The sequence below is a fragment of the Sesamum indicum genome, linkage group LG8 (genome assembly GCF_026168435.1).
Source record: "Sesamum indicum cultivar Baizhima isolate 11 linkage group LG8, ASM2616843v1, whole genome shotgun sequence".
In the NCBI taxonomy this organism is placed as follows: domain Eukaryota; kingdom Viridiplantae; phylum Streptophyta; class Magnoliopsida; order Lamiales; family Pedaliaceae; genus Sesamum; species Sesamum indicum.
This window is the reverse complement of record NC_142664.1, coordinates 5,062,591-5,089,119: the sequence shown is the minus strand read 5'-3', so window position 1 is coordinate 5,089,119 and position 26,529 is coordinate 5,062,591. Positions and strand designations below refer to the sequence as shown.

Genomic DNA, 26,529 nt, shown 5'->3' with positions numbered 1-26,529 from the left:
ACACAAACTACCCCTACTTTTTTTTTTTTACTGCCAGGATCGTTTTTTGTAATTTCGTAAAATATGGGTTGATTTGTACATGTAAACAAATTATAGATCAGGGGGCCTAAATATCAATATTTATTTCCAATCACAACATAATTATGCACAATTATTTTGCTATTACAACTTTTCCAAAATAATTATCACTATAAAAAAAAAACTCATTATTGTGACAAAAATAAAAATTACTGTCACTTATTACATATATTTAATAACAATATAAAATTATCATTGAACATTCTTATTGCTAATATTTTTATTTTTGTAGTGGTAGTAGGTGTTTAACTTTGAGGAGAAATCATAACAAGGGATTGCATTTTTAACTATGGAAAAATGAAAGCCAATATAATTTACAACCAAAGAACAAAATGGTTGTTGTTAGCTTGTTCAAAAGTACCACAGCTTTTAAATTAATAATGTAATAAAAAAGATTAATTAAGACCATAATACTTAGTCAATTTAATACAACTATATATGTATATGGCATAACACCGAATGAGAAGTAAAGTTTCCTAACAATATTTCATCAAAAAAGAAAGTTTATTTAATATTGGGAGGCCTATACTAATTAAATGAGAATGTGAGACATTTTCTTTTTCTTTCTGGTCTCTCATATTATTTGTACCAAAGTTAATTTAATGCACTAGCTAGTACTCGATAAACTATTGTAATTGACATTATATTAATTGAAATAACATTTTAATCTAATAATTTGAATGTCAATCACATTAATTAATTTATAGATTAGATTGAAAATGATGAATAGTGTATATCCCACATTGAAAAAAAATGAGGGATTGATGTGAGCTTTGGGAAATATATATTGAGATTGGGGTTGTAACAGTTCAAAAATTCCAACTTGTCCCACATCGGATTTTCAAAAAGAGACTACTTATATTAAGTCCAAATCTCAATTGATACTTTAAGTATTACTGGAGACTGGAGGGAACTTGTGGAAATCATACATGTGTGTTGCTCCGACCTATCTTTTTGCAGCAGAATATTTGAATTGAATGTAGAACATTTGGATCAATCTAGCAATAAAGCAACAGTTTAAACGTATTTTAAGTTTAGCTTAACGTTTTTAAAACTGATAAAACATTTCAAACATTTTCTTCTATTTTGTTTGAAATGTTTATTGTTGGATAAATTGGCCAGTCTTGGCATCTCTATAAATAAAGCTATTTGCTGCAAAGAGGTAGATAACACAAAACATTTTCTTCAGACTTGTTTGAAATGTTTAACTCTAGATCAATGCTGGATTAATTCGTCAGTCCTGGCATCTCTATAAATAGAGTTGCCTGTTGTAAAGAGGTAGATAACACAACAAACACACTTTTGAAATGTACACATTTCTGTTGGATTATCTTCAATTGTTGCTGCTTCAATGGTGGATGATGATGGTTCACAAGCTTCTTCTGCAGAAATTGGAGCTGGAGTTACCTCAGACTTGCTGGATCAAGGATGAACGTCTTTTGCCAAGGAGAAAACGTGTTTTCATCTTTTACGTTTTTCAGATTAGTTAGTTAGTTTTGTCCAGTCATTTATTTGGTTCCTCATTGGTCCACGTCATATGAGATGGCTGTTGTATATTGGTTAGAGGCTTGGCGGATTTGTTATTTAAACAAACAGATGTCTTCTTCCTCAAACACTCTGTAACAGATTTCTGATGAAATGAAAGGAAGTATGGCAGTCTTCTATTTTTCTCTCGATCAATTGAGCTTCTTATTTTTCCACATGGTATCAGGGCCTTCACCTTGAAGGTCTCTAGATACTGGAACGTGTATATTGACACACAAAACAGTTGAATCATAGCCGTATTTTAGGATGACAGATACGCCACAAATGGCGGAGGATCAGTATCAGAAGGATGTACTTTACATTCATCCTTCAAACAATTCCAGTTTTATACCGACTTCTACAACTTTGATTGGATCAAATTACCTGACATGGAGTAGAGCAGTGTACGTTGCTCTAGGATGCAAAATGAAGCTTGCCTTCATTGACGGATCGTTTCCTCGACCACCAGTTGGATCTGCTTTGTTTGAACAATGGAGAAGAGCAGATCTCATGGTGACATCTTGGCTCTGGAACTCAATCTCGAAAGAAATCGTGGAGGCCTTCATGTATGTAAGTTCTTCGAGAGAGTTGTGGCTAGAAATTGAAATGGGATATGGACGAAGTAGTGGTCCAATGATTTACCAAATACAACGTGAGATTTCATATATTTCACAAGGTGATATGACATTAACCTCCTACTTGACTAAAATAAAAAAGTTGTGGAATGAATTGTTTTGTTTAGCCCCTTCCCCTAAGTGCACGTGTGGAGGTTGTGTTTGTGGCATTAACAAAGCAATTGGAGAGATGTATTCATCAATGCAATTGATGCAATTTCTCATGGGACTCCATGAGAGTTTTAACAAAGAAAAGAGTCAATTATTGATGATGGATCCGCTGCCAGATTTGGAAAAGGCATTTTCAATGATTTTTGCGGTTGAACAAAAACGGAATGTGCAAGATCAATTTGCAGATAATGCTAACAATTGAGCCTACCTGGTTAGAATGAGAGATAATAGCAAGGAAGGTATGCAAAAACAAATGCAGAAAAGAAAACCATATGTTGATAAACGATCCTTGGTGTGTACACACTACCACAAAACAGGTCATCTACGCGACACATGTTTTCAAATTCATGGAACTTGAGAATGGTTTAAGTTGTTGAATGATAAGAAAAGGCAGCATGGAGGACAATATAATTTTTCTGGTAATCTGGAAGCCAAAGCAGTGAACAAAGTGGAGAATACAGCTTCCAACAGTGAATCAAAAACAGATATGGCGGATTTAGTGACTGGGTTATTGAAAATGGTCAAACAGAAGAAGAACATTTTTGATCCAATATCTCATTTCGTGAACTTTGTACACTTTGAAGATCAGTTCGTAGGTAACACTCTTAAGCCTTCTGCTTTAAATTTTGGTAACTGGATAATTCAGTCAGGAGCTATAAATCATGTGTGTGCATCTCTGTCATGTTTTGAGTCATATTCCACTCCATCTTGCGCACATTTTGTTCATTTACCTGATGGAACCAAAAAGGTAATATCCTATATTAGAGTCGTAAAGATCTCTGATTAGCTTTGCCTTTCCTCTGTTTTTTTTCATTCCTGATTTCAATGTAAATATTCTTTCAGTGAGTCAATTGTGCCGTGACAATATTCATTCATGTGTATTCAATCAGTCCAGCTGCATCTTGCAGGACCAAGAGACTGGAGAAGTGGTGGCAAGAGGGGTCTTGATGAATAAACTTTACATTCTGAAATCTACTGCTTCCATTTCTCTGCTTAGTGCTGCTGTATCTACACCTCATTCTTGTGGTGCTATGATTGACTGTAATGAATTTGTGTGGCATAAAAGAATGGGACATACTTTTATGTCCGCTATCAAACACATTCCTGAATGTAAAATCTCGAATGATTTTGTGGATATGCAATGTGATATATGTCCTAAAGCTAAGCAGTCCAGAATTAGTTTTAAACCAAGTCTTTCCCAGTCTCTTGTTCCCTTCGAATTGGTTCAATTAGACCTTTGGGGGCCGTATAGAACACCCAGTATATCTGGCTACAGCTACGTTCTTACTATCTTGGATGATTTTAGCAAGTCCTTGTGGGAATTCCTCATTAAACATAAGGACCAAGTTCCTGCCACACACTGCTTTCTCAGCCATGATTGAAAGGCAATTTGAAACTAAAATAAAAATGTTACATTCTGATAATGGCTCCGAATTTATCAACTTGAATTGTCAAACTTTTTGTCAAAAGTATGGTATCATCCATCAGACCTCGTGTCCTTATACGCCTCAACAAAATGGGAGGGTAGAAAGGAAACATAGGCATTTACTAAATGTTGCACGAGCTGTTCTTTTTCAAGCTTTCATTCCACTTAAATTTTAGGGAGCTTGTATTCTTGCTGCCATATACCTTATAAATCGAACACCTACTGAAACTTTGGGTTAGTTAACTCCTTTTCAGATGTTATTTGGACGTCCTCCTACTTACTCACATCTCAAAACTTTCGGTTGCCTTTGCTTTGCTACGAATTTAAATCCTAGCAAAATCAAGTTCCATAAGAGAGCTCATAAATGTGTTTTTTTGGGATATTCCATGACACAAAAGGAATATAGAATGTATGACTTAGAAGATCACACTGTTTTTATTTCAAGAGATGTGATCTTTCATGTGGAAGTGTTTCCATATGCTCAAAATGATTCTACAGAAACTTTTGATTGCCCTCTTCCTACTGTAACTGCTGGTACTGGCATTGCTCCTCTTTTGTCATCTATTCCCCCGCCTACTGTATCATCACAAATTGTACAACCTAAAACATCTCATGATCATTTGACTTCTGCAAATACTCCTCATACAATCACACCTATACGTAGGTCCACTAGAATAACTCAGAAACCACAATGGCTCAATGATTTTGTGTGTCGAGACAATTCTTCCATGCTGCATTCTAAGTCTCCTGCATACATTGCTTTTGTAGCTTCTTTGTCAATTGTGCAGGAGCCTCACTCTTTTGCAGAAACAGCTCAATTTTCGGAATGGAGGGAGGCCATGGATGCAGAGATTCAGGCTCTGGAAGAGAATCATACTTGGACATTGACACCACTTCCACCTGGGAAACGAGCTATTGGTAATAAGTGGGTGTTCAAGACCAAATTATGGACAGATGGTAGCATAGAGCGTCATAAAGCTCGTCTTGTCACCAAAGGTTATAACCAAGTAGAAGGTGTCGACTTCATTGAGAGTTTTTTCCCAGTGGCGAAAGCTGTAACGGTACGTCTTTTTCTTGCTTTTGCTGCAGCAAAAGGATGGTTGCTTCAGCAATTAGATGTTAATAATGCGTTTCTTCACGGGTACATAGATGAGGACATCTATATGATTCCCCGGCCGGTTATCATGTGAATTCAGGCCTTGTGTGCAAATTACAGAAGTCCTTGTACGGTTTGAAGCACGCCTCACGCCAATGGAACTTTGAATTGATAATGAAAATGCAGCAATTTGGGTTCAATCAGTGTGCTCATGATCATTATTTGTTTTTCCTCTGGACTGACCATGGTTTGGTGTCGCTTTTAGTGTATGTCGATGATATTCTCCTTGCTGGAGCCTGTGTTGAACCATTGCAGAAAGTAAAAGCTTATCTCCATCACTTATTTACCATTAGAGACATGGGGGATGCTCATTACTTCTTAGGCTTGGAGATCGCACGTAAACCTGACGGCATATATTTAGCTCAAACCAAGTACATACTTGACATTATTGCAGATACAGGTATGAAGGAAGCAAAATCTATTGCCACGCCATTTCCTGCAGGACTCAAATTGAATTCAAACACGGGTGATCTGCTTCAAGCACCTGATTCATACAGACGCCTAATAGGGAGACTGCTCTATTTATGCTTCAAACAACCCGACATCTCTTACTCCGTACAACAGTTGAGTCAGTATCTCAATCACCCTTGTGACACTCACTGGAATGCTGCTCTTCACGTGGTGAGATACCTTAAAGGTTGTCCTACGCTTGGGTTATTTTTTCCTGCTGCAAACACCTTGGATCTTCATGATTATTGTGATGCCGACTGCGCATCGTGCTTTGATACTAGGCGTTCTTTGACCGGTTTTTGCATCTTCCTTGGGAAGGCCCTCTTCTCATGGAAAATGAAGAAGCAATCAACGGTTTCGCGATCTTCTACGGAGGTTGAATATCGCAGTTTAGCAGCCACGGTTTGTGAGTTACGCTAGTTATCGTTTCTATTGGCAGACTTTGATGTTTCTTTACCTCTGCCTATTTCACTCTTCTGTGATAACAAGGCCGCACTTCACATACTTGCGAATCCTGTTTTTCATGAACGTATTAAGCACATCGAAATTGACTGCAACGTTCGAGATGCATACAAGGATGGTTTTATTGCCCCTGTGCTTATTCGCAGTTTTGTTTAACTTGCGGATCTTTTCACTAAAGCTCTGCCCTTGAAGCTCTTCAGTACGTTTCTGTCCAAGTTCGGTCTTGTGTGCCTTGCCCCCAATCCACATGGGGGGGGGGGGGGGGGATGTTGGATATCTTCAATTGTTGCTGCTTCAATGGTGGATGATGATGGTTCACAAGCTTCTTCTGCAGAAACTGGAGTTGGAGTTACCTCAGACTTGCTGGATCAAGGATGAACGTCTTTTGCCAAGGAGAAAACGTGTTTTCATCTTTTACGTTTTTCAGATTAGTTAGTTAGTTTTGTCCAGTCATTTATTTGGTTCCTCATTAGTCCACGTCATATGAGATGGCTGTTGTCTATTGGTTAGAGGCTTGGCGGATTTTTTATTTAAACAAACAGATGTCTTCTTCCTCAAACACTCTGTTACAGATTTCTGACGAAATGAAAGAAAGTATGGCAGTCTTCTATTTTTCTCTCGATCAATTGAGCTTCTTATTTTTCCACAATTTCTCACTCCTATCCCTCACGATTTCCGCTCAAACTTTTTGTTCGGTGACTGAATATTGTTTGAGGAAAAGTCTGACACAGTGCAACGTCAGAATTATGTAACGTCTTATCTTAAAAGAAGTGACGCTGTATTTGGTGCACTTGAAACAGGACGTCTAATTTATTCAAAGCAAACAAATTATATTCTGTGATTCAGTCAAACAAGAGTAGTTAGGTACACTTTTTTATCATATAAGTTTTGTATTTTCAATTATGTCAACAACACATCTAACTATGTTTCGTATTTGTATTCCAAACGATTTATTTGCAAACTTTTCATTTTTACAATTCCATAATTTTTTTATTAATTTGATCAAAATCGTGATTCTTGATTTTCAAAAGCATCCACCTTGATTATTATTTTTGACATACAGGTCATAAGTCGCTGATGCTAAATTAATATCCTCGGTTCACATTTATATGCATGCTACCAAAAATAATAATAAAAAAAATATAATTTTAGTCCCACAAATCTGTAATTTACGGGGTGGCATTTTTTGTCGAACTGATTTACATTACTAAAATTATAATTTAATTGATAAATGTGCGAGTCACATCCAATTTTTCAATCAAATTTTCTTGGAAAGGGACTAAAATTGCAAAAATTTTAAAATTCTAAATTACAAAAATCAATTAATACATGACAAAAAATTCCAGCATCTAAATTTCAGCACTAAAATTTCATTTTCTCCAAAATCATATAAAATTTTTAAATAGGAAATTGCTATTAATTATATATATTAAGTGATAATTTTTTTTTTATTTTTCAATTAAATAGTTATTGTTGGTGACAAATTTATGTACAAGTAGATATATACTATTCGCACGTAATGACAAAACAATAGTTATCAACGAAAAAGTAGATGTATTTTGCACGTAACACCTTAATCTCACTAATTGTTTTCAGTAATGACTTTATGCCCAACCTTTTGCCAATAATTATTACAAATAACCTTTTTTTATAAAATAATTATTACTACTAAATTAAATGATAAAATAAAAATTCTTGTCACTAATACGAGATGAAAATTTACTATCGCCTATATTTTTATTTGCTATTAATTAAAAATTATGGTAATTATTATTATTAATTAAGTACGGTTAAATAATTAAAATCGATGCAAAATTTTAATTATTCGCATTGGAAAAGTATCTGCTGTGGCTTTTAGACATGACAAATATTTAATCTTAGTCACACTTGCAAAAATCACAACTAATAAACATTCGTGGTTGTGATCAATGACTATTTCTTTTTAACAATGACAATTAACCATGATTAAACGTTACATTTCTCTAGTATAAATGTAAATAATCAATAACAATATTAAAATTATTACTATTTCTTTTGTCATGAATCTTTTTTTTTTTAAAGGGATACGTATCGTTAATGACAACTCTGAAGTTGTCGCTTAACATTTTATCACTAGTATTATTGTTTATTTTTTTTTTATAGTGATGTTCGGTTTATAGTTTGTTAAACCCTAATTCAGAAAATATTGTCTAATTAATTTCTGTTGAATACATTCTTCAAATAATTGCAAAATAAATTAACTAGAATTTTATGCTAATATATATTATATTAAATGACTATTATAATTAAAAAATATTTAAAATTTAATCAATATTTCACCAATCATAATTCAAACTGAGAGTCGAAAACTTTGAAATCTCTACGATATAAAACTATTCAATAAAATCCAAGAAAATTATTATAAAGAATTAAAAAAAAACTAATTTTTAAATCCATTGATTCAAAAACAACGATAAATTAATCAACAAGCAAAAGGAAAAGGAAAGAGAAAGAGGTAAAAAAGACACAGAATGAAAGAAGATAAATAGTGAATGTCTGTATATATGTGTTGACAGATGGAGACAGCAGAGGGGTGGGGTGGGGTGGGGTGGGGGTGGGGGGGTAGTAACAGAGAGTAAACAGAGTGACAGTGTAGGGCCTAATGAAAGGAATTAAAAGAAAGGAACAAAGGCTGTGTAAATTGAATCATCCCTTTTGACGAGCGAATATATTGAGCACGAAAAGACTCTCTTATATATTCACACTTCCCCACCCAAATAGAATGTGATATTTGTACATTTGCCCACACCACATCATAAAACAAATACGTACTCTCAACCCTTCATCCAACAACTACCACGCCCCCCCCTCATTAATTCTATCCACCACGCTCCCATCCCCCCCCCCCCCCCCCCCGCCTCCCTTCTCTTTTGTAAATTACGATAAATTTTTACGATATTTATCATAATTATAAATATTTTTTAATTATTTAAAAAATTATAAATACTCTTCTTGAATTAATGATCGTCTGAAAAGTACCCCTTATAATAGACCATTATAGAGAGGTGTTTGTTAGTCGACCGTTAATTTTAGAGGATATTTGTAATTTTTTTAAATAATAAAAGAGTATTTATAATTATTATAAACTTCAGGAGAGTGTGTTGTAATTTATTTTTTTTAGTTAATTGATTATGATTATATCATGAATTTTGTCATATCAATAATCAATATACGTCAATTGTCAATATCAAATAGGGTGAATTACATCGATACCCTTTAAATCTGGTATGATTATACAAACTCCCTCTGCACTTTATTATATTATAGGTACACCCATTAAGGGGGTGTTAGTGCAAGGTACCTGGGGGTGGTTGTGCAAAGTTTTGTCGGAGTGTACTTGTAATCACAACTACGATATTAAGGTATGTAGTTGCAATATTTTAAAGAGTATGGGGTGTTTGGGTAATTAAATCTAACCTTAAGGAGTATCAAATACGTACAAATTATAATTAACCAATAACTACATGAATTTCAATGATCGACAATCAATATATACTAATTACCAATATCAAATATGTATACTAATCAATAACTACTATTAAAGTAAACCAACACCCATACAATAGTGAGACCCGAGAACCCATTATTTCTTTGGATATGGGGTCTCAACTTCGCCAATTAATTTAGGCCTCACTGGTCACTCTATCCCTCTTATATATATATATATATGTTTTAGTCAAAGAAATTAAGAATATTATAATTAATTTTTTTAAATAACGTGTGCTCGTTTTTTACAATTTAATTTTTATACGCGAGTTGGTCTTTTTTCATATATATATATTTTTTATTATTTCTAAAGATATATATAATCTAAATTACTTTTTTGCATATGAATGGTTAGTATTATATTGGAGATATATATAGTTGAAAAGTACTAATTAAAAGTGATTATGATACGTTCCGATATATTTCTAGATGAAACAAAGGTTATTGTAGATGCCAAATTATCCTTAATAGATGTATGTATTTACTATTTTTATATTTGTGATACCTGAAAATGACCATAAGTAAAAAACTATCAACCATTTTTTATAAATTTAATTTAATTATAAAAGATTATGATATATAGTTTCGACTCTCATCACCACAATAAATTTGAGTACACTTGAAGGACCCTAAGCCACTTATAGGAATACTTAAAGATTACACATTAGCACATAATTTACTTTTATAATTCGGGAGATTGAATGCATAATTTTTTAAGAGAATATAATTTATTTTTATCAATTAATACGTTTATCATAAAGTTTTTTTTACACATGTAATATTGGAGTCCAATAAATCCAACTTCATGATAGCTACATTTATTGATGGATCTTTCAAATCAAATCAAAATTTTGGACCAAATATCGATTGATTATATATGTTAAGCTAGAGACATCGATCGATCAATTTCTTTGAACCTTCAATTATTATGTGATAGTGTGCAAAGAATCTAAATAAACTATATTTTTTTTTACAGCTTTTCAAGACTTGAATTAGACAAGTCTAATCTTAATTTAATCAACCTAGTAATTTCAAGACTAAAATAATTTCTTTTATGCTACAATATATATGATTTTGTAAAAAATCAAAAAATACATTTTGTTTATTACTTTTGATAATTAATAGCACATATTATAGTAATAACTCAATTATATATAATGACAATATTTTTATTATTATTGAGATCATCACTGTACATGTATTACTAATTATTAATTTATAGTGACAACATTATGCGAAAATTGTACGCCACTAACTATCAACAAAGACAATTTTTACATAATTATTGTCACTAATAAAAGTACAATAATTATTTTCATCATAAAATAAAGTTTATTGTCACTTAATACATACAATTCTTGATAATTTTCATATTATGACCATGACTCGTATTTTTTTTTTCCCGTAGCCGGGGCTGACGTTAGTAATATTTAAAAAAATTAAACTCAAAATCTATGGATAATGAGAGCACATAGTATTTAAAACTCATAGCGGGAATGGTTTAGAAAATCTTTGTTGTTTTCATATATACATATATACATACATATATATATATATATAATCCACAAAGCTTGTCATGAAAATGTATGTGGTGATGATAATGTAATTTAATCTTTTTCATACAATAATATGTACCGAACGACATGTGAGAGTAATCAATGTACACAATTTTGTGATGCGAATAGATGTTATATATATACGTAAATGAATTCATGAAATAATTGATATATAGGCAGCAACAATTAACGCAAGTACTCATCACTCGACAACCATTTCACGTGGGGTGGGTTGCAAGAATTTCCCACCAACAACGATGGTGCAAGAAGTCTATGTAGATGAACAGTAAAACAGTAAAAAAAGACTTAACACAATTGGTGAAAAAGGGAAAAAGTGAATTAGGATTTGGTGGGGGTGATAAAATCATCGACACTTGGAACAAAGTTGTACCCATTAGAAGTTGACATGAGAGAGAGGGGGGGGGTGGGGTAAGTAGGGTTAGGGGTGTCTCCCCAGATGGCCCATTCCTCGAGAGGTGAGTAATAAATGCTAAAGGGACAGAAGGGTACAGGACTTTTTTGGCAGAGCAGAAAAGATGGATGTGAGAGGGAGATGGTAAATCATTTTGTAATCGATTGCTTTATGATTGAAGTGTTTGAGGAGAGAGAGAGAGAGAGTAGTGAGGAGAGAGAAAATCATAAAGTGATGAAGAGAGAGAAAGAGAGAGAGAGAGATAAAGGGCTTTTCTACTAAAGCCCTTTCTTTCTTTATTACTTTTTCTAAGGACAAAAGTTAAGACCCCTGGTGGGGTGGGGGTGGGTGGTGGGGGGTGGGGGTGGTGGGGGTATCAGAAGGCCATGATGGCACTATGATTATGAGAGAATAGAATTGTGGTTTCTTTGCAGTTGTATTTATTGGCAATCCCACTGCCCTAGGTGAAGATGGGGACTGCTCCATGTATATATATATATATGGATGTGTATGTAATGTATGTATATATAACACACACATACATGTGTGTGTGTGTGTGTGTGTGGGAAAGAGCTTTCACATCTTTGCATGGTAAGGGGCCTGGCGTAGAGACTGACATTGTCCTTCACGAAAGTCGCTGACCGTATTGTCTACTCCGCATTTAAAGCGCGCTATTGTGCTGCACCAGTGTCATTGTTGTGCATTGTCTACTTAACATGTAATTCCTCAATTCAAAATAAATAATTTTTTTTGATAAATTAAAACCACTAAAATTTTAATCGAGTTATAATACTATTTTATTATTTAAAAAATTATCAATACCCTTATGATTTTAATAATCATCTAATAATTATCGTAATTCGTTATATTTTTATTTAATTTTTGTAATGAATCGATTAAAATGACCTTGTGAACTGTGAATTATGATTTACTTATTTTTCAAAATCTTATAAATTTTTTACGGGCTAAGTGGATGTTATTTTGAATTTTAAAATTTTCTCATCACAATGTTTGATTTTTTAACTAACTTTTTTAAAAAAATATATATCAAGAAAAAATTTGACAATTTCACACCTCCATCCAAAAATTACATAATTTCATAAATTATCAAGACTATTCGTAATTTTTTAAATAATGAGAAGATATTTGTAAATATGTCAAACCTCGTGGGAGCTTACTGTAATTTACCCTTTATTTTTCCCTATTTTCGATTCTCCATAATATTAGATGAGAGTAGAAAATGTTAGGTATTCTAATAATATTGTTCTTGAAAGTAATTAATGACTGATAGTTAGTAGTTTTGCATTATTACTTAAAATAAATGTAAAAGAATTCGGTCAGTAGATAATTATATTCAAACGTACATGCAAAGGTGTAAGCAATAAATGCAGGACAAAGACAGTGAAATTAGGTAATATTTTTCAATAGAAAAATCTAGCTTAGCTACTTGTAAATTTTCACATATTATCATATTATTGATTTTTAATTATTCTAATACATAAAAATGCATTTTAGACAATGTATATATAGTTAGAAATTAGGTATTAAATTAATTACTCTTTTATTATAAATTAATACTTTACTTCTTGTTACATTTCATCTATAAAAGTCAGGAAAAAATGCAAGCAACCCCCTTGTGATATCGCAAATGAGCAAATTACCCTTTTATGAAAAAATAAATAGCAATTTACCTCACTGTATTTTTTAAAATACAACAATTTACCCCTTTATGATTTTTAAAATGAAGTTGCTTCATTTTAAAAAGTATCGGAGGGTAATTGCTATATTTTTTTTATAGGGAATAATATACTAATTTTTAATATGACAGGGGCGTAAATTGCTATTCACCCATAAAAGTCATGTGTCTTGTAAATTCATTTAATTTGTGTGCATATTTCAAATAATTTATTTGTTTTTATATACATGATCACATTTATATATGTGAAGGGCAATTTAGGCTGCAACATCAATTTATATAATACAAAAATCAAAATTGGTAACTAAATTCAACACAAATTAAATGCTTCTATATATTTATTGAGGAAAGAAACTACTCCTTTATGAAAATTGAAAAATTAATAGTAATGATATAAAATTAGTATTATGATGTCATTACTTAAGCAAGACGTCGTCATGGTAATTTTTTTTTCTAAGAAAATAAAATGTTATCAAGGGACATTTGTAAAGAGCAATATAAGTGATTTGGGTTGAAAATAAAACTAAATTATTCGATACTCGATTGAGATCGATTAGTAAAAAATTCGTTTGAACTTAACAAATTAAATTTGGACAAAAATTTTTGAGTCGGTTTGAGCTTAATTCAATTAGTGGAAAAATAATAAAATATACTTAAAAAAATTAAATTTCTTGAGCCGGACTTATATGTTTGATCTAATTAAAGTTCGGATAAATCTATAATTAAATCAAGTTCAAAGATAGATTTTAAAATTCGATACTAACTAAAATAAGTTTAAAAAAAATGATGTATTCGACTCGATTCGAATAATTTAACGAGCGATAAATTTGAAATAAATACGAGTTATTGTTGTTGGTATTATTATTATTAATGTAGTTGCTTCCCGTGCTTGAATTAAAAAAAAAGAATTTAATTGTAGGTGGTGATGAAAGTGCCAAAGTTTATTCTTATTCTCTCACAGTTTGTAAGTGGACCCGAAATTCAAATTGGATTAGATTTATGGCATTGAAAAATGTGGTCTCTGTCACCTCTCATTTATGCCACACAATTGTAGCTTGGAGGTTGTTTGGCAAAATCAGAAAAGTCCAAAAAAGGGAATTCAAGAAGCTGTTGAAATTTGATGGTCATAATCTGCTCATCACTGATCACTATAACTGGCTGCCTTCTGGAATTCTTTGGTACTTGAGTTGTGGGCAGATATTTGGACATTACTACTCTGGAATTTGTATTATATATTACTTGTGTTGAAATAATTTATTAGGGGCAGACAATTTGAACTTCCAAACTGTCCTTCCAGTCAAGCCCAATAGGCCCAATTAGTTACAAGGCTCTAAAGTCTAGTCTGGGCCAACATGGGCCTAATTTGGTACATGTATAGATAGATAGCAATTTAAGATGACTATTGCTATATAATGTTATATTTATTTTAAATTATTAGTCATTTCACTAGCAGAAATATAATTTTTTTTCTATAATTAATTACTATTGTAAACAAAAAAAAGATCTTTGGCGAATATAAATTAATCACGGATTTGTAATTGTCATTAACCGTTGTTTCTGTAAGCGAGGCCAAAACATTAGTTTTGGCTTACAATTAAGGAGGTTCCTATTTCGATAAATTTGGCATAATGCGATCTCAAGTATCAAGCATAGACACCTAGTCCAGGATGAGAACCGACACCTAATTTTATACCCTAGACTAAGGTCGCGAGACGGTAGACGGAAGGATCGTACCTGTATGAACTAAAGAGCCTAAATGTTCACACGGACATTCATCTAGTCTCTAGAGCCGTGGAGCGTTGTTAGATGGCCACCCATGGTGATGGCCTTTCTTGATTAAGGGTTAATCAAGAATTATTAATTAAATTTTATTTAATTAATAATAATGTTAAACTCTGGTCCAAGTTTAGCTGAAAGATGAACCTAAAGAGTCACACAAATCATCGAAAAGGAACAAGAAATTAGTTTGAAATTAATTCCACAAGTAATTAGATTACTTGCAAATGAAAGTTCCATTAGCTAGAAGGCCCAAGGATAAATTAATGAAATTAACTTACAGTGGGCTTGTCAATTATTTAATAAGTTGGACCTTATTAATTAATAAAGACAATGAGAGCTTATGTATTTGATTGGATTAAATACATATTGGGCTCCATTGGATGGATTTTTATTAAAATTGAATCTAAATAAAAATTCATTGGGTTGTATTTTTAAGCACAAAAATCGGTCAACCCCCCCCCCCCCACCCTTGAGCGCAATGAAAAATTCTATGGAAGGAAATAAATGGTGAGCAAATTGCAATTTTGAAAAGTATAATTTTAGCCATTTTCTTGATTTGGAATTAAGAAGACATACTATATAGATAAATGAATTTACCTAGACACATTCATATACATCTATACAAGGTAAATATCTTATATTATGTATAATTTTATAAAAGAAAGATTATTATTACACAATATACAATAAAACAAAAATTTCCTCCTCCTCTCTCGCACCTCTCAGCCGCTCCCTCTCTCTCTTGTTCTTGGAGCGATTTTTTCTCTTGTTCTTGGAACGATTTTTTCTCTTGTTCTCTTCCAGCAAAGAGAATATTGAGATTTCCGATTCTGGTGTGGTGTGGACAAATTAGAGGGTTCCTGCGTTGGAACCCCAAGTGAACAACGTTTCAACTAAACAATAAAAAAATGAAGGTATAACATTTATACTTTCTTTATTATTTTCGGTCTATGAATATTTGCCTTAGCCCCGTATATGTTTATTTTATTTCTCTATACATCGAACGTCCGGGAACTCCAAGGATACACCCCTTGGATTCGTTATTTTACGCTTTAATTTTAATTATTCTGCATTTTAGTTTACTGCTTCCGCTTGCGTGTTCTCGGGCTGTACCACGCGATCCTTCACCCTTACCTAACATCCCTTTAATTGCTGATATAGATGAAATTACTTCTTCTCCTCTATCCTCTGACTTGTCAACTGATGCATCTAATTCTCCTCCATGACACACTGATGTCATCCTTGACCCTGTTCCTCCTATCCGCAATTCCCAAAGAACTCATAGCAAACCTTCTTGGCTCACTGACTTTGTCTGTCACCTAATAGATCATACTTCTACCCCTAGTATCACAACCTTTAGTCCTGTATATTTGGGATTTGCGGCTTCACTATCTTTCTTGCAGAGAACCACGAAATTACAAGTAGGATTCCTCTATTCCTCAGTGGGTGAATGCTATGGACCAAGAGTTGCAGGCTCTTGAGCATAATCAAATCTAGGAGATTATTCCGTTACCATCTTGAAGCATCTTATTGGCTGTAAATAGGTCTAAAAAACAAAGCTAAAGGACGATGATTATGTGAACGCTACAAGACCAGGTTAGTGGCCAAAGGGTACCCACAAGTAGAAGTGGTGAACTACACTGAGCGCTTCTCCCCTGTTGCAAAAGTTGTGACCATTCGCTCGTTCTTGGCCATTGCCATTGCATTTCAATGGCCCATACACCAAATTGATATCAATAATGCCTTTCTCCATGGGCATCTTGACGAAGAAGTCTATATGGATGCTCCTGAAGGATATAATGTTATGCTTGGACACGTCTGTCTTCACAAACATTCATTGTATTTATTATTTTTATGATCCCTTTGATTAATTGAGGATTCTTTGTTTATGAATGGTGCCTATATCTTTATATATTTAATATTTTTTTAGAGCTTAGTAAAAATAATAAATACATGAAATGAACTTACAGGTAGTAACTCGATTGATAATTAGATTGTGTGTGAAGGAACTTTAAGGATAGTTTGCAACTTGATATGAATAATGCATTGAAAGATTCACTACAAAAAGACAATATTTCATTATGGCTAATTGTCATGGTTAAAACTAAAAAAATCGTAGCAAATAGTGATTGACTACGACTATAAAATGGTTGTTGGCCGTGTTATCTGCGAGGGTGGCCAAAAGCCATGGCAAACAAAATTTTCTTAATGGAAAATCTATATTTTTGCAACAATTTTATTTAACCGTGGTCAATAAAACTTATTTACCATAGTATTTAGTTCATAGCTATTAAAATAGTAGTCAGTAGTCATTTTTTTCCAAGTGATTTGAAATTATGAATTTTAAAATCTTGATAGAAAGTTCTTTGAATTTGTTTGGATAATTTTAAATTTAAAGGATATCAAATCCTTATATTCTAATTTTGAACTAAGTATTGATAAATATGGATGAATTTCAAATTCTTTTACAATGGAGTTATTTGAAAGCATTTTTCCAAATTCTTCATTCTAATCCAAATCCATCAATTCAAATACAACCTAACATCTTTCACTAGTCGCTGAATAAACAATAATTAATTTATTTCCATCCTTACCGCGTTTTCTCATCAATAATCACACATGAAAAGCAACCTTTATTCTCTGGTCTTACTACATAAAATCATATTTTCATAAAGGCTTAAATATATTTTTAGTTCTATAATTTTGACATTTTGATATTTTTATCTTTTATCTTTTCAGAATAGAAAGAGTTCTATAACTTTTTGGCGCATCGCGTAACTTTTTGGCACATCGCAATTTTAGTCCTTCTGATTGAATTTTAAAAAAAGTAGCCGGTACAAATCATGTATGCCTCACATAGTTTATTTTTAAATTGGGGCTTTTGTTTTAATTGGTTCACCTTTGCCAACATGGAAAGGAAAAAAAAAGACATTGCACATGATTTATTTTGGCATTTTCTTTGCAAATTCTAGACCAAAACTGCGAAATGCCAAAAAATTGTAGGAATCTTTTGCAACCCCTAGATATTGTCACTAGAAACCAATTAAAAGTATCTAAGGTTATTTTCTTCCTGATTCCGTTGTCATCTATTACACTTGTCCTAACATAGATTAAACTTATGACTAAACAATTTTTTGCCTCTTTTATACTTTGCATGTAATTATTACCTTTGTAATAATGGAGCTAAATGCGGGAGGCTTTTGAACCCCATTCAAAGGTGTGAGATATCATTAGACGAATGAGATGATGGTGGTTAAGCACTAGTTTCTTTCCCTTTCTTTCCAATTTCTTTTCAGAAAAATACGAAAAGAAGGTAGGCCATCGTTTTTATTATTGGAGGTTATGACTATGATGCTCTGTAATTCATAATAATTACAATATTGTAGTGCATATTATTTACGATGTCCGTATTACTGATGATGCCTTCCTTAATCATTTCTCAAAATACCCAAAATAAAAGAGTGGTTCCCCAACAATCAACCCAGTAGACCAACCCACTAGCCCAAACCAAAGATATCAAACCCACGTCTTCTAAATTTAAACTGTTGTGGAAAGGCCTTAAAATAGGTATAACTCAATAACATTACTCAAGGCACAAGGGGATGACATGTCACATAGATTCTCCACGTTGCAGGCTATTTTTAACCATTTCCCAAATTTTCAGGTTGTTGCCAATGACTATTCAAGCATTCATAATTTTGTCAAGATAAGTACTAATTAGGTTTAGATACTTTTGTTAGTGAACTAATATCCGTTGTTTTCTAATGATGTATAGCTTGGTATGACTAATTAACACATTCCACTCTGAATTCCTTTATAAATATATGTCATGTTGTAATTGCAAAGGGCAACTCAAGTTATTCAAACTCATTATCCTTTCATTCTCGGCAAACAACAAGGATATTCATTTTTTGCTCATTTTGTTTTTTTTGCACTTCACAAGTTTACTTTAGCTTCCATTTTTATATTCACATATTTAAATTATTTCACCATTATCTTACGTTATCTCAAGAAATTTTCATTTATTTTTCAGTAATCAGTTATTAAATTAAGCATTAGAGTGTTAACATCTATTTTAAAAGTTAGCCATCAGGTAATTTTAGGATTTTTGTGAAGATCCTTTGATTATTGTGGAACTATTGGACTAGTCCAATACGCATTAGTTGAAAAATATTAATCATAGTCGATTTTTAACCCCAAGCTTTACATCAAATTTATATGATATTAAGTGCTTAATATTGATCTCCTCCATACAAGTAACTTTTACTCAAGTTTATTTTCTATTCACTAAAATAAAAAAATGGAGTATGAGTTAAAACCAACAATTCAAGTTTCAATGGATATGGAAATTAAGAAAAATTGGGATTCCAACTTACACCAATCATACTAGTGATATAGTATGGAATGACGATGGTTCTGTGGAACCCTACAAGTCTAGGTTAGTAGCCAAAGGATACATGCAAGTAGAAGGGGTGGACTACACTAAGCATTTCTCTCCTGTTGTAAAAGTTGTGACCGTCTGCTTGTTCTTGGCTATTGCCACTGCATTTCAATAGCCCATACGCCTTTCTCCATGGACATCTTGACAAAGAAATCTATATGGATGCTCCTAAAGGATATTATGTTGCGCTTGGACATGTCTGCCTTCTCAAATGCTTATTGTATGGCTTGAAACAAGCCTCACGTAAATGGAATCAGGAGTTTACATGGAGTTTGGGTATCTATGGTTTCCAGAAGTCTGAGCATGATTATTGTTTGTTCTTCAAAAGGGAGGATTATGGTTTTATTGGCCTTTTGGTTTATGTTGATGACGTTCTTATCATGGCACCTACTGAAGGCTAATCTCGTAGGTGAAAGCTTACCTTGATGGCCTTTTCACCATAAAGGATCTAGGTTGGGGTTAGATTTATTTTGCCCCTCTGTGTTATGCCAATTTCACCCCCTTTGTTATAAAAAGAAAATCATACTGTCCTCGGTCAATGATAGTCTAATTTTCTAGGGTAAAGACTAAAATACCCCTTCATATATATGAAGGGGTTGTTGACCAGTTTAGACCAGACATCCCTACTTCGTCGACTGATTGAGATAAAACCCTAATCCTTCCATTCTTTCAATTTCTTTGCAAAAATCTCTAAATCTGACCATTAAATCACGAAGAAAATTCTCTGTATAATCAAGAAAAAGAGGTTAATTGTGGGTTCTCTACTTTTCGGTATTTTTTTTTGTTTTTAATTTTTGTCGTGTTTATGTTGCATTAGGATTTTAAAGTTTACGATATTTGTAGTCATGTTATGATTTAGGATTTTTATAATTTTTTACTAAATTTTTAAATATAAAAGTTTGACTTTTACTATGTAGGTGATCTTTATTTTGGTTTCGGCTGAAGAGAAATCAACGAGATTTCAACAATACATGATTCCAAATTACTTTAAGGTATTTTTGATGATTTTTAAAAATAAATTCTCGCTAGAAGAACTAATTTAGGACTTTTCGCTATGTAGGCCTTTTTCTTTTGTGGTTTCTAGTGGAGAGAAATAAAAGAGGCTCAACCAATATATGAGGTCAGTTTTTCAGATTACTTTAATGTATTTTGTATTTTTTTTAATATCTTGATTAAAGAACTGATTATTAGTTATGTTATTTTATTTTAGATTTTATATAAAGACAAAAGAAAAAGGAAAGATTAGGACTTAGTGAACTGTGCAAGACAATGAGGGTATGTTAGTTTTATGTGAATTATTATGTATATGTGGTCCCTATTTGAGATTTGTCTGATATTCACTTTTGGTAGTGACTTGCATAATATTGCTTATACCTTTTGTGATAGTTTGTAAAATTTAATAATTATGTTTAGACTTTTTATGATAGTATGTGGTCCCTATTTGAGAATTATTATATTGTGTTATTATATTTTGTTATATTTAAGAAATGTGGGCCTGTTTGAAAATTGACAGTTATTAATTGCTCCCTAGTGATGATATAAATGTTTCCAAAACTCCATGTGATAAATGTGTGTATCTACTTTTATAATGTTCTCTTTGTTTGAGAATTTCCTCCTTTTAAAAGTTGTATTTATTTTTTTCCTCCATGTGCAGAGTAATGATTTGCATGATATTTACTTCTGGTATGGTGGTAGATTTGTGGATGGTAACAAATCTAAATATATAGGGGGTATAGAAAAGGTCTTTGAAGGGATAGATATTGATTTTCTAGGAATGTACGAATTAGGAGTTATGACAAATGTCGTGGGAAGAAAGGCACAATGACCTTTTACTATAAATTTCTAGGTTCACCATTAGAACATGGTCTAATACGTATTAACAATGAATTCCTTGATATTTGTATATGTAATTTGGAGAATCAATATAGAGGGATATATTTGCCTATAGAAATATATGTAGAAGAAAGTAATTGTAAGCCTATTCAGGCACTAGAAAAAGATGATATGTTGTTTCTAGTGAACATGAGGAAGAAATTAGATACTTGCTAGATGGGGTTAATTTTGAAGATGATTTAGATGTTAGTGTTTCTGCGGGGGATGATTAAGGGCTGAGTTCTGTGTTGGGGAAAGGCTGAATTGTGAGGGGCAGGGACATGGTAGGGATGAGATAGGATCTGTGTGTGAGGGTGTTGAGGAAAAGTTGAATAGTGAGGGGCAAGGGGAACAAGGGCATGGTAGTAATGGTAAGGGTGGTGAAGAATAATAAAACATGCTGAAAATCAGTCCTCACCAGAATTTGATGATTTTACTGATGAGGACTATCATCATCTTGATCAATCCTCAAGTGATACTAAAACCCCAAGTCTTGTTTTAGAAGACCTTGAAGTCTCAAGTGATGATAACATATTCGTGAATAAGAATCCAACTAAAAAAGATTGAAAACTGGAGAAAATGAACATTGGTTTAGTGATGATGTTGAAAGTGATGAACTTGAAAGCTTGCCTAATTCTGATAATGAAGATTCACAACCAAAACATGATTTTTTTAAAGAACCAAAAATATAAAGACATGTGAATTGGTTGTTGGGATGAAATTTCATAATACAAAATGTTTTAGGGAGGTTTTGAGAGACCGGTGAGTCAGAAAAGGCTTTGATGTTGAATACATAAAAATGATAAATCAAAGGTTATTGCAAAATGCAAATTTGAGGGTTGTAATTGGAGAATTCATGTCTCCCAGTAATGAAAGATGAATTTCAAATCAAAAGCATACAAGGGGCTCACACATGTGCCAGAACATATGATAACAGGAATGCAAAAGCTTCATATCTTGCCAAAAGGATGGAATCTGCAATTAGAGACCATCCGAATATTCCAACTAAACAGCTGAATAGATCAATTTTGAGAAAATGCATGGTTCAAGTGAGTCAACAAAAAGTTCAAAGGGCAAGAAGGGAGGCACTTGAAAAAATTAGAGGGAAAGATTCTATTCAATATGAAAAACTGAGGGATAATTGTGAGAGAGTGAGGCATTTTAACCCTCGCAGCAAGATGATTATTAAAAAAGTTGAGGTTTCAGATCCACCAATCTTTAATAAAATGTATGTCAGCTTTTTAGAACTTAAAAATGGTTTTTTAAATGGTTGCAGACCGATCATTAGTCTAGATGGTTGTTTTTTGAAAACTTGTTATGGTGGACAGTTGCTTGTTGCTGTAGGGAGGGATGAGAATGATAACATGTTTCCTATTGCCATGGTTGTAGTTCAAATAGAAAACAGGAAAAATTGGACTTGGTTTTTGGGGGAATTGCTAGATGACATAGGTGGGTTGGGGACTTCGATGTGGTCTTTCATTACTGATAGGCAAAAAAGACTTATTGAGGCCTTAAAAGATCTTGTGCCCAATTTTGAATATAGATTTTGCATTAGGCACATGTATGAAAACTTCAAAATGAAATTTATATCCCAAGAACTGAAACAATTCTTTTGGAAAGCTACATCAACAATGAACAAAAGGGATTTTGAAAGGTTCACGAAAAAAATTAAAGAAATTGATCCCAAAAAGAAACCTAAAGTTGATACAACCTATAAATGGCTGAAAAAAAATCAATCCAGAACATTGGAGTATGGTATTTTTTCCCTTTGCATAGTAAATGTGATTATTGGTGAACAATCTTTGTGAAAGTTTTAATAATTACATACTTGATGCCAGAGATAAGCCAAGAATCACAATGTTTGAATGGATTAGATGTAAATTGATGTCAAAATTGGAGCAAAAAAGAGAAGGGATGGATAAGTTTGAGGGAGACATTTGCCCAAATATTCTAAAAAAATCAAGAAGCAACAATTAATGGCTAGAAATTGTTTTACATTATGGTGTGGGATGGATGAGTATGAAGTAGATCATTTCCTAGATATGTGGTGGATCTTGCAAAAAGAACATGTACTTGTGGCATGTTTTAGTTGAATGCCTACTCCTGCTGCCATGCATGTGCAACAATATCTACCAAACGGGTTCCAATTATGAGTATGTTGATGTTTGTTACAAAAAATCAACATACTTAAAGGTTTATGGAGAGATGATACATGTTGTTCCTGGGGCAAAAGACAACATTCAAACTACTTATGAACTCCTAAAAGCACGAAAAGTTAAAATGAAAAGGGGTAGACCAAATAGACTTGTGAGGAGGGGTTCGGATGAAGTGCAATTCACTTCTACAAGAAAAGGTCTAACACATACTTGCAACAACTGCTTGGAGAGAGAGCACAAGGAAACTTGCCAGTAAGTTACTTAATATATTTTTTTCAATGTAAATATTAGTTACTACTCAAATATCAACAAATTATTTTGAATTTCAGAAGCAAAAAACAAGAACAAGTGAAAAACCGCTACAAACAAGCATTCCTCCATGTACTATTAGCACTGTAAGTTTTGATAGCAATTAAAATATAGTTCTTTTTGCTGCAATTATTTACTGTAGTATTCTTGATATATTACATGTTCTTTTTTCAAATGCAGACTGAACAAACAACTGATGGATCATCTGCAGCCACACACCCGACAAACACTCCTCCATCTACTGTAAGCACTGTAAGTTTTTTTTTTTTTGTTTTAATAACAACAAGAAATTGGCTATCAATGCTTGTGACTGTGTAGTAAGTGAGCAATTAAAATATAATCCTTTTGAAATGTAAAATTAACAAACAACTGTTGGGTCATCTGCAACAACAACCCCACAAGCACTCATCCATCTACTGTAAGTTATGTTCTTATAGATTTCCTGATTTTTATATTTTATTGCAATTGTTTTTAAACACTTCTTATATTATCAACAACAAATTGGTTATCAAGGACATAGAAATGTTGTTTTGATGGGAGAAACTATTGGAACAAGCTCAAGAGGACCTATAAATATAAACAGAAACAAAAAGTCATCAACTTTCGAAGTTTTGGAAAGAATCAAGGAGAGGTCCAAGAAAAGGCCATGGAGGCCATCAATAATAGAGTTGTAATTTTGTCTTAACCATTTTAATGGGGTTGGATGTGTTTTTTGGCTACTTTAAATGGAGCTACTTATTTAAATTATTCAGTATTTTTTGGACCACCTAACATAAAACTGCACTAACTCCAATCCAAAAATTAACATTGCGAACTACTTTTTCATTATGTTCGACAGTTACGTTTGATTTTTTGGAATTTTGACGCTTTCGATACCACATCATCTATATCACAACCATCTGGTTCATCTTCATCTGTTGCAAATGCACTGTCCCCAATCCGTTATATACTCCACAATCAAAGTTTATCGGAAACCCGCTTGGTGCCCATGTAGCTCTTTTGGGTTGTACCCAACGAAAAAAATTAAGAACTTGAAATCTACAACAATAATACAACTTACCTCTAGAAGATTTTCTTAAAGATTCCACTACTCTAATTTTTGCCTTTGAATTGCATCCACAAAATGGTGAAGCTGAAAACCTCAAATTGAGCACTTCCTTGCATCCTCGATTTTTTTTTTCAGTCAACTTGATTGTGTGGACATGGCTTCAAATCTGCCAAAAAGAAAAATAAAATGAGAAAGAAGCATGCAAGAAAGGGTGAAAAAATGTGATAGAAATAAGGGAATGAAACAGCCTTTAAATTAGGGGAGAGAGGGCAAAAACATCCAAAAAATGTACTTTTCCTACCCAAGTTCGCAGTCAACTCGCGTGTGGCGCAAATTCTGCACCGAGGGAGATTTTTTGAACTTTATTTTATATCACATGGAGGGCAATTGATACTTTAATTTTTATAAATTTTTTTGATCAGTCGTATTATCACGGGGGGGGGGGGGGTCTTTGGATTTTGCCCATTTATGCTGTGCTCGCTATTTTCCTGGTTTACGGATTGTGCGATCAAATGATAGGACTTTTGTCACTCAAACTAAATACATTCTAGATATTGTTACTAACTATGGTCTGCTTCAAGGTAAGTCTGCTGCTACTCCTTTACCTCCAGGCCTTAAATTGCACTTTAGTAATGATGCTAAGCTTGATGATCCTGAGCCTTATCATTTTTTGGTGGGTTGTTTGTTATATCTTAGCTTCACTCGTCCTAACATCTCTCATAGTGTGCAACAGTTGAGCCAATTTCTACAACATCCATGTTATTTCCATTGGCATGCTGCACTCTATCTAGTTCGCTATCTGAAAGGTATTTTGCAAAAGGTCTCTTCTTTCCTTCATCAGCACGGCTGCCCGATCCATCCACTCCTTAAAAAGGGGCTCCTTTCATGTAATTGATGACTATGCTGCCACTATTAAATCAACGGTGGGCAACAACCGATGCCAGATAAGATGAGGAATGATCACAGGCATAAAAAAATGCTAAAAGGCAGGTCCAGGCCTTTTGTGATGGCGATTGGGATGCCTGCCTTGATACTAGGTGCTCTCTTACTAGTTTTTGTGTTTTGCTTGGCCTTGCTCTTATTTTTTGGAAAACTAAGAAGCAATGTACAATGTCTCGCTCTTCTGCCAGAGCTGAATACTGGAGTATGGCAGCTACTGTTTGTGAATTGAAGTGGATTTCTTATCTCCTTCATGAATTTGGTGTTGCTGTTGTTGGCCCTATCCCTTTCCAATGTGATAATCAGGCTGTCTTACACATCATGGCGAATCATGTTTTTCATGAGTGCACTAAGCATTTAGATATCGATTGTCATATTGTGCATAATTGCTATAAGGATGGCTTCCTGAATCCCATTTTTGTTCGCAATAAGGATCAAATTCCTCAAATCTCTCTTTAATACCGTTTTTTTCAGTTTTAGTGTGCAAGTTGGGTTTGTTTCTAGATTCCCCAAGTCCAACTTGTGGGAGTATTGAGAATAAAGCACATGAGCGGGATCCAGGTTGAAGTACAGCAACAAACCTCGCCAGGTAGCATAACAAAACTAATTGGCTCTCAAGGAGGAAGACGCACGTTTAAAGAACTACGGTTTCTTTATTTTGTAAAACACACTTGTATAAGTTTGTTGACTTGGCGTGACTTTCGCGCCATTTGTTGCTGACGTGTATTAGATAGTAAATTAGTTAGAATATGGCTATTTTTCTGTTCATCGTCGTCCTCAGTATTTTAAAGGAGAGTACTGTACATTTTCTTGAATTACCAACTTGAGAACCTTCACGGCAAAAATGGAATTTTTCACAGATTTTTCAATGGCAATCTTTGATCAAGGTGTTGCATTTATCTTTCTCAACATGAT

General features: G+C 33.2%; 1 protein-coding gene across 1 annotated transcript; it reads left to right on the top strand.

The window, feature by feature from the left end:
• The first annotated feature begins 1,887 nt into the window (after positions 1-1,887).
• LOC105167794 (uncharacterized) lies at positions 1,888-3,769 on the top strand. The gene is made up of 3 exons (XM_088883491.1): positions 1,888-2,172; positions 2,773-3,135; positions 3,296-3,769. The coding sequence occupies exons 1-3, from the start codon at positions 1,888-1,890 to the stop codon at positions 3,767-3,769; spliced, it is 1,122 nt and encodes a 373-aa protein (XP_088739617.1).
• Positions 3,770-26,529: the final 22,760 nt, after the last annotated feature.

What these genes read in the sequence shown, in the direction of transcription:
- LOC105167794 (XM_088883491.1), top strand. Translation starts at nt 1,888, where the DNA reads ATGGCGGAGGATCAGTATCAGAAGGATGTACTTTACATTCATCCTTCA. An exon ending in TCGTGGAGGCCTTCATGTAT is followed by an intron (nt 2,173 to 2,772) that starts GTAAGTTCTTCG and finishes TTGAATGATAAG; the next exon opens with AAAAGGCAGCATGGAGGACA. An exon ending in TACCTGATGGAACCAAAAAG is followed by an intron (nt 3,136 to 3,295) that starts GTAATATCCTAT and finishes TGCATCTTGCAG; the next exon opens with GACCAAGAGACTGGAGAAGT.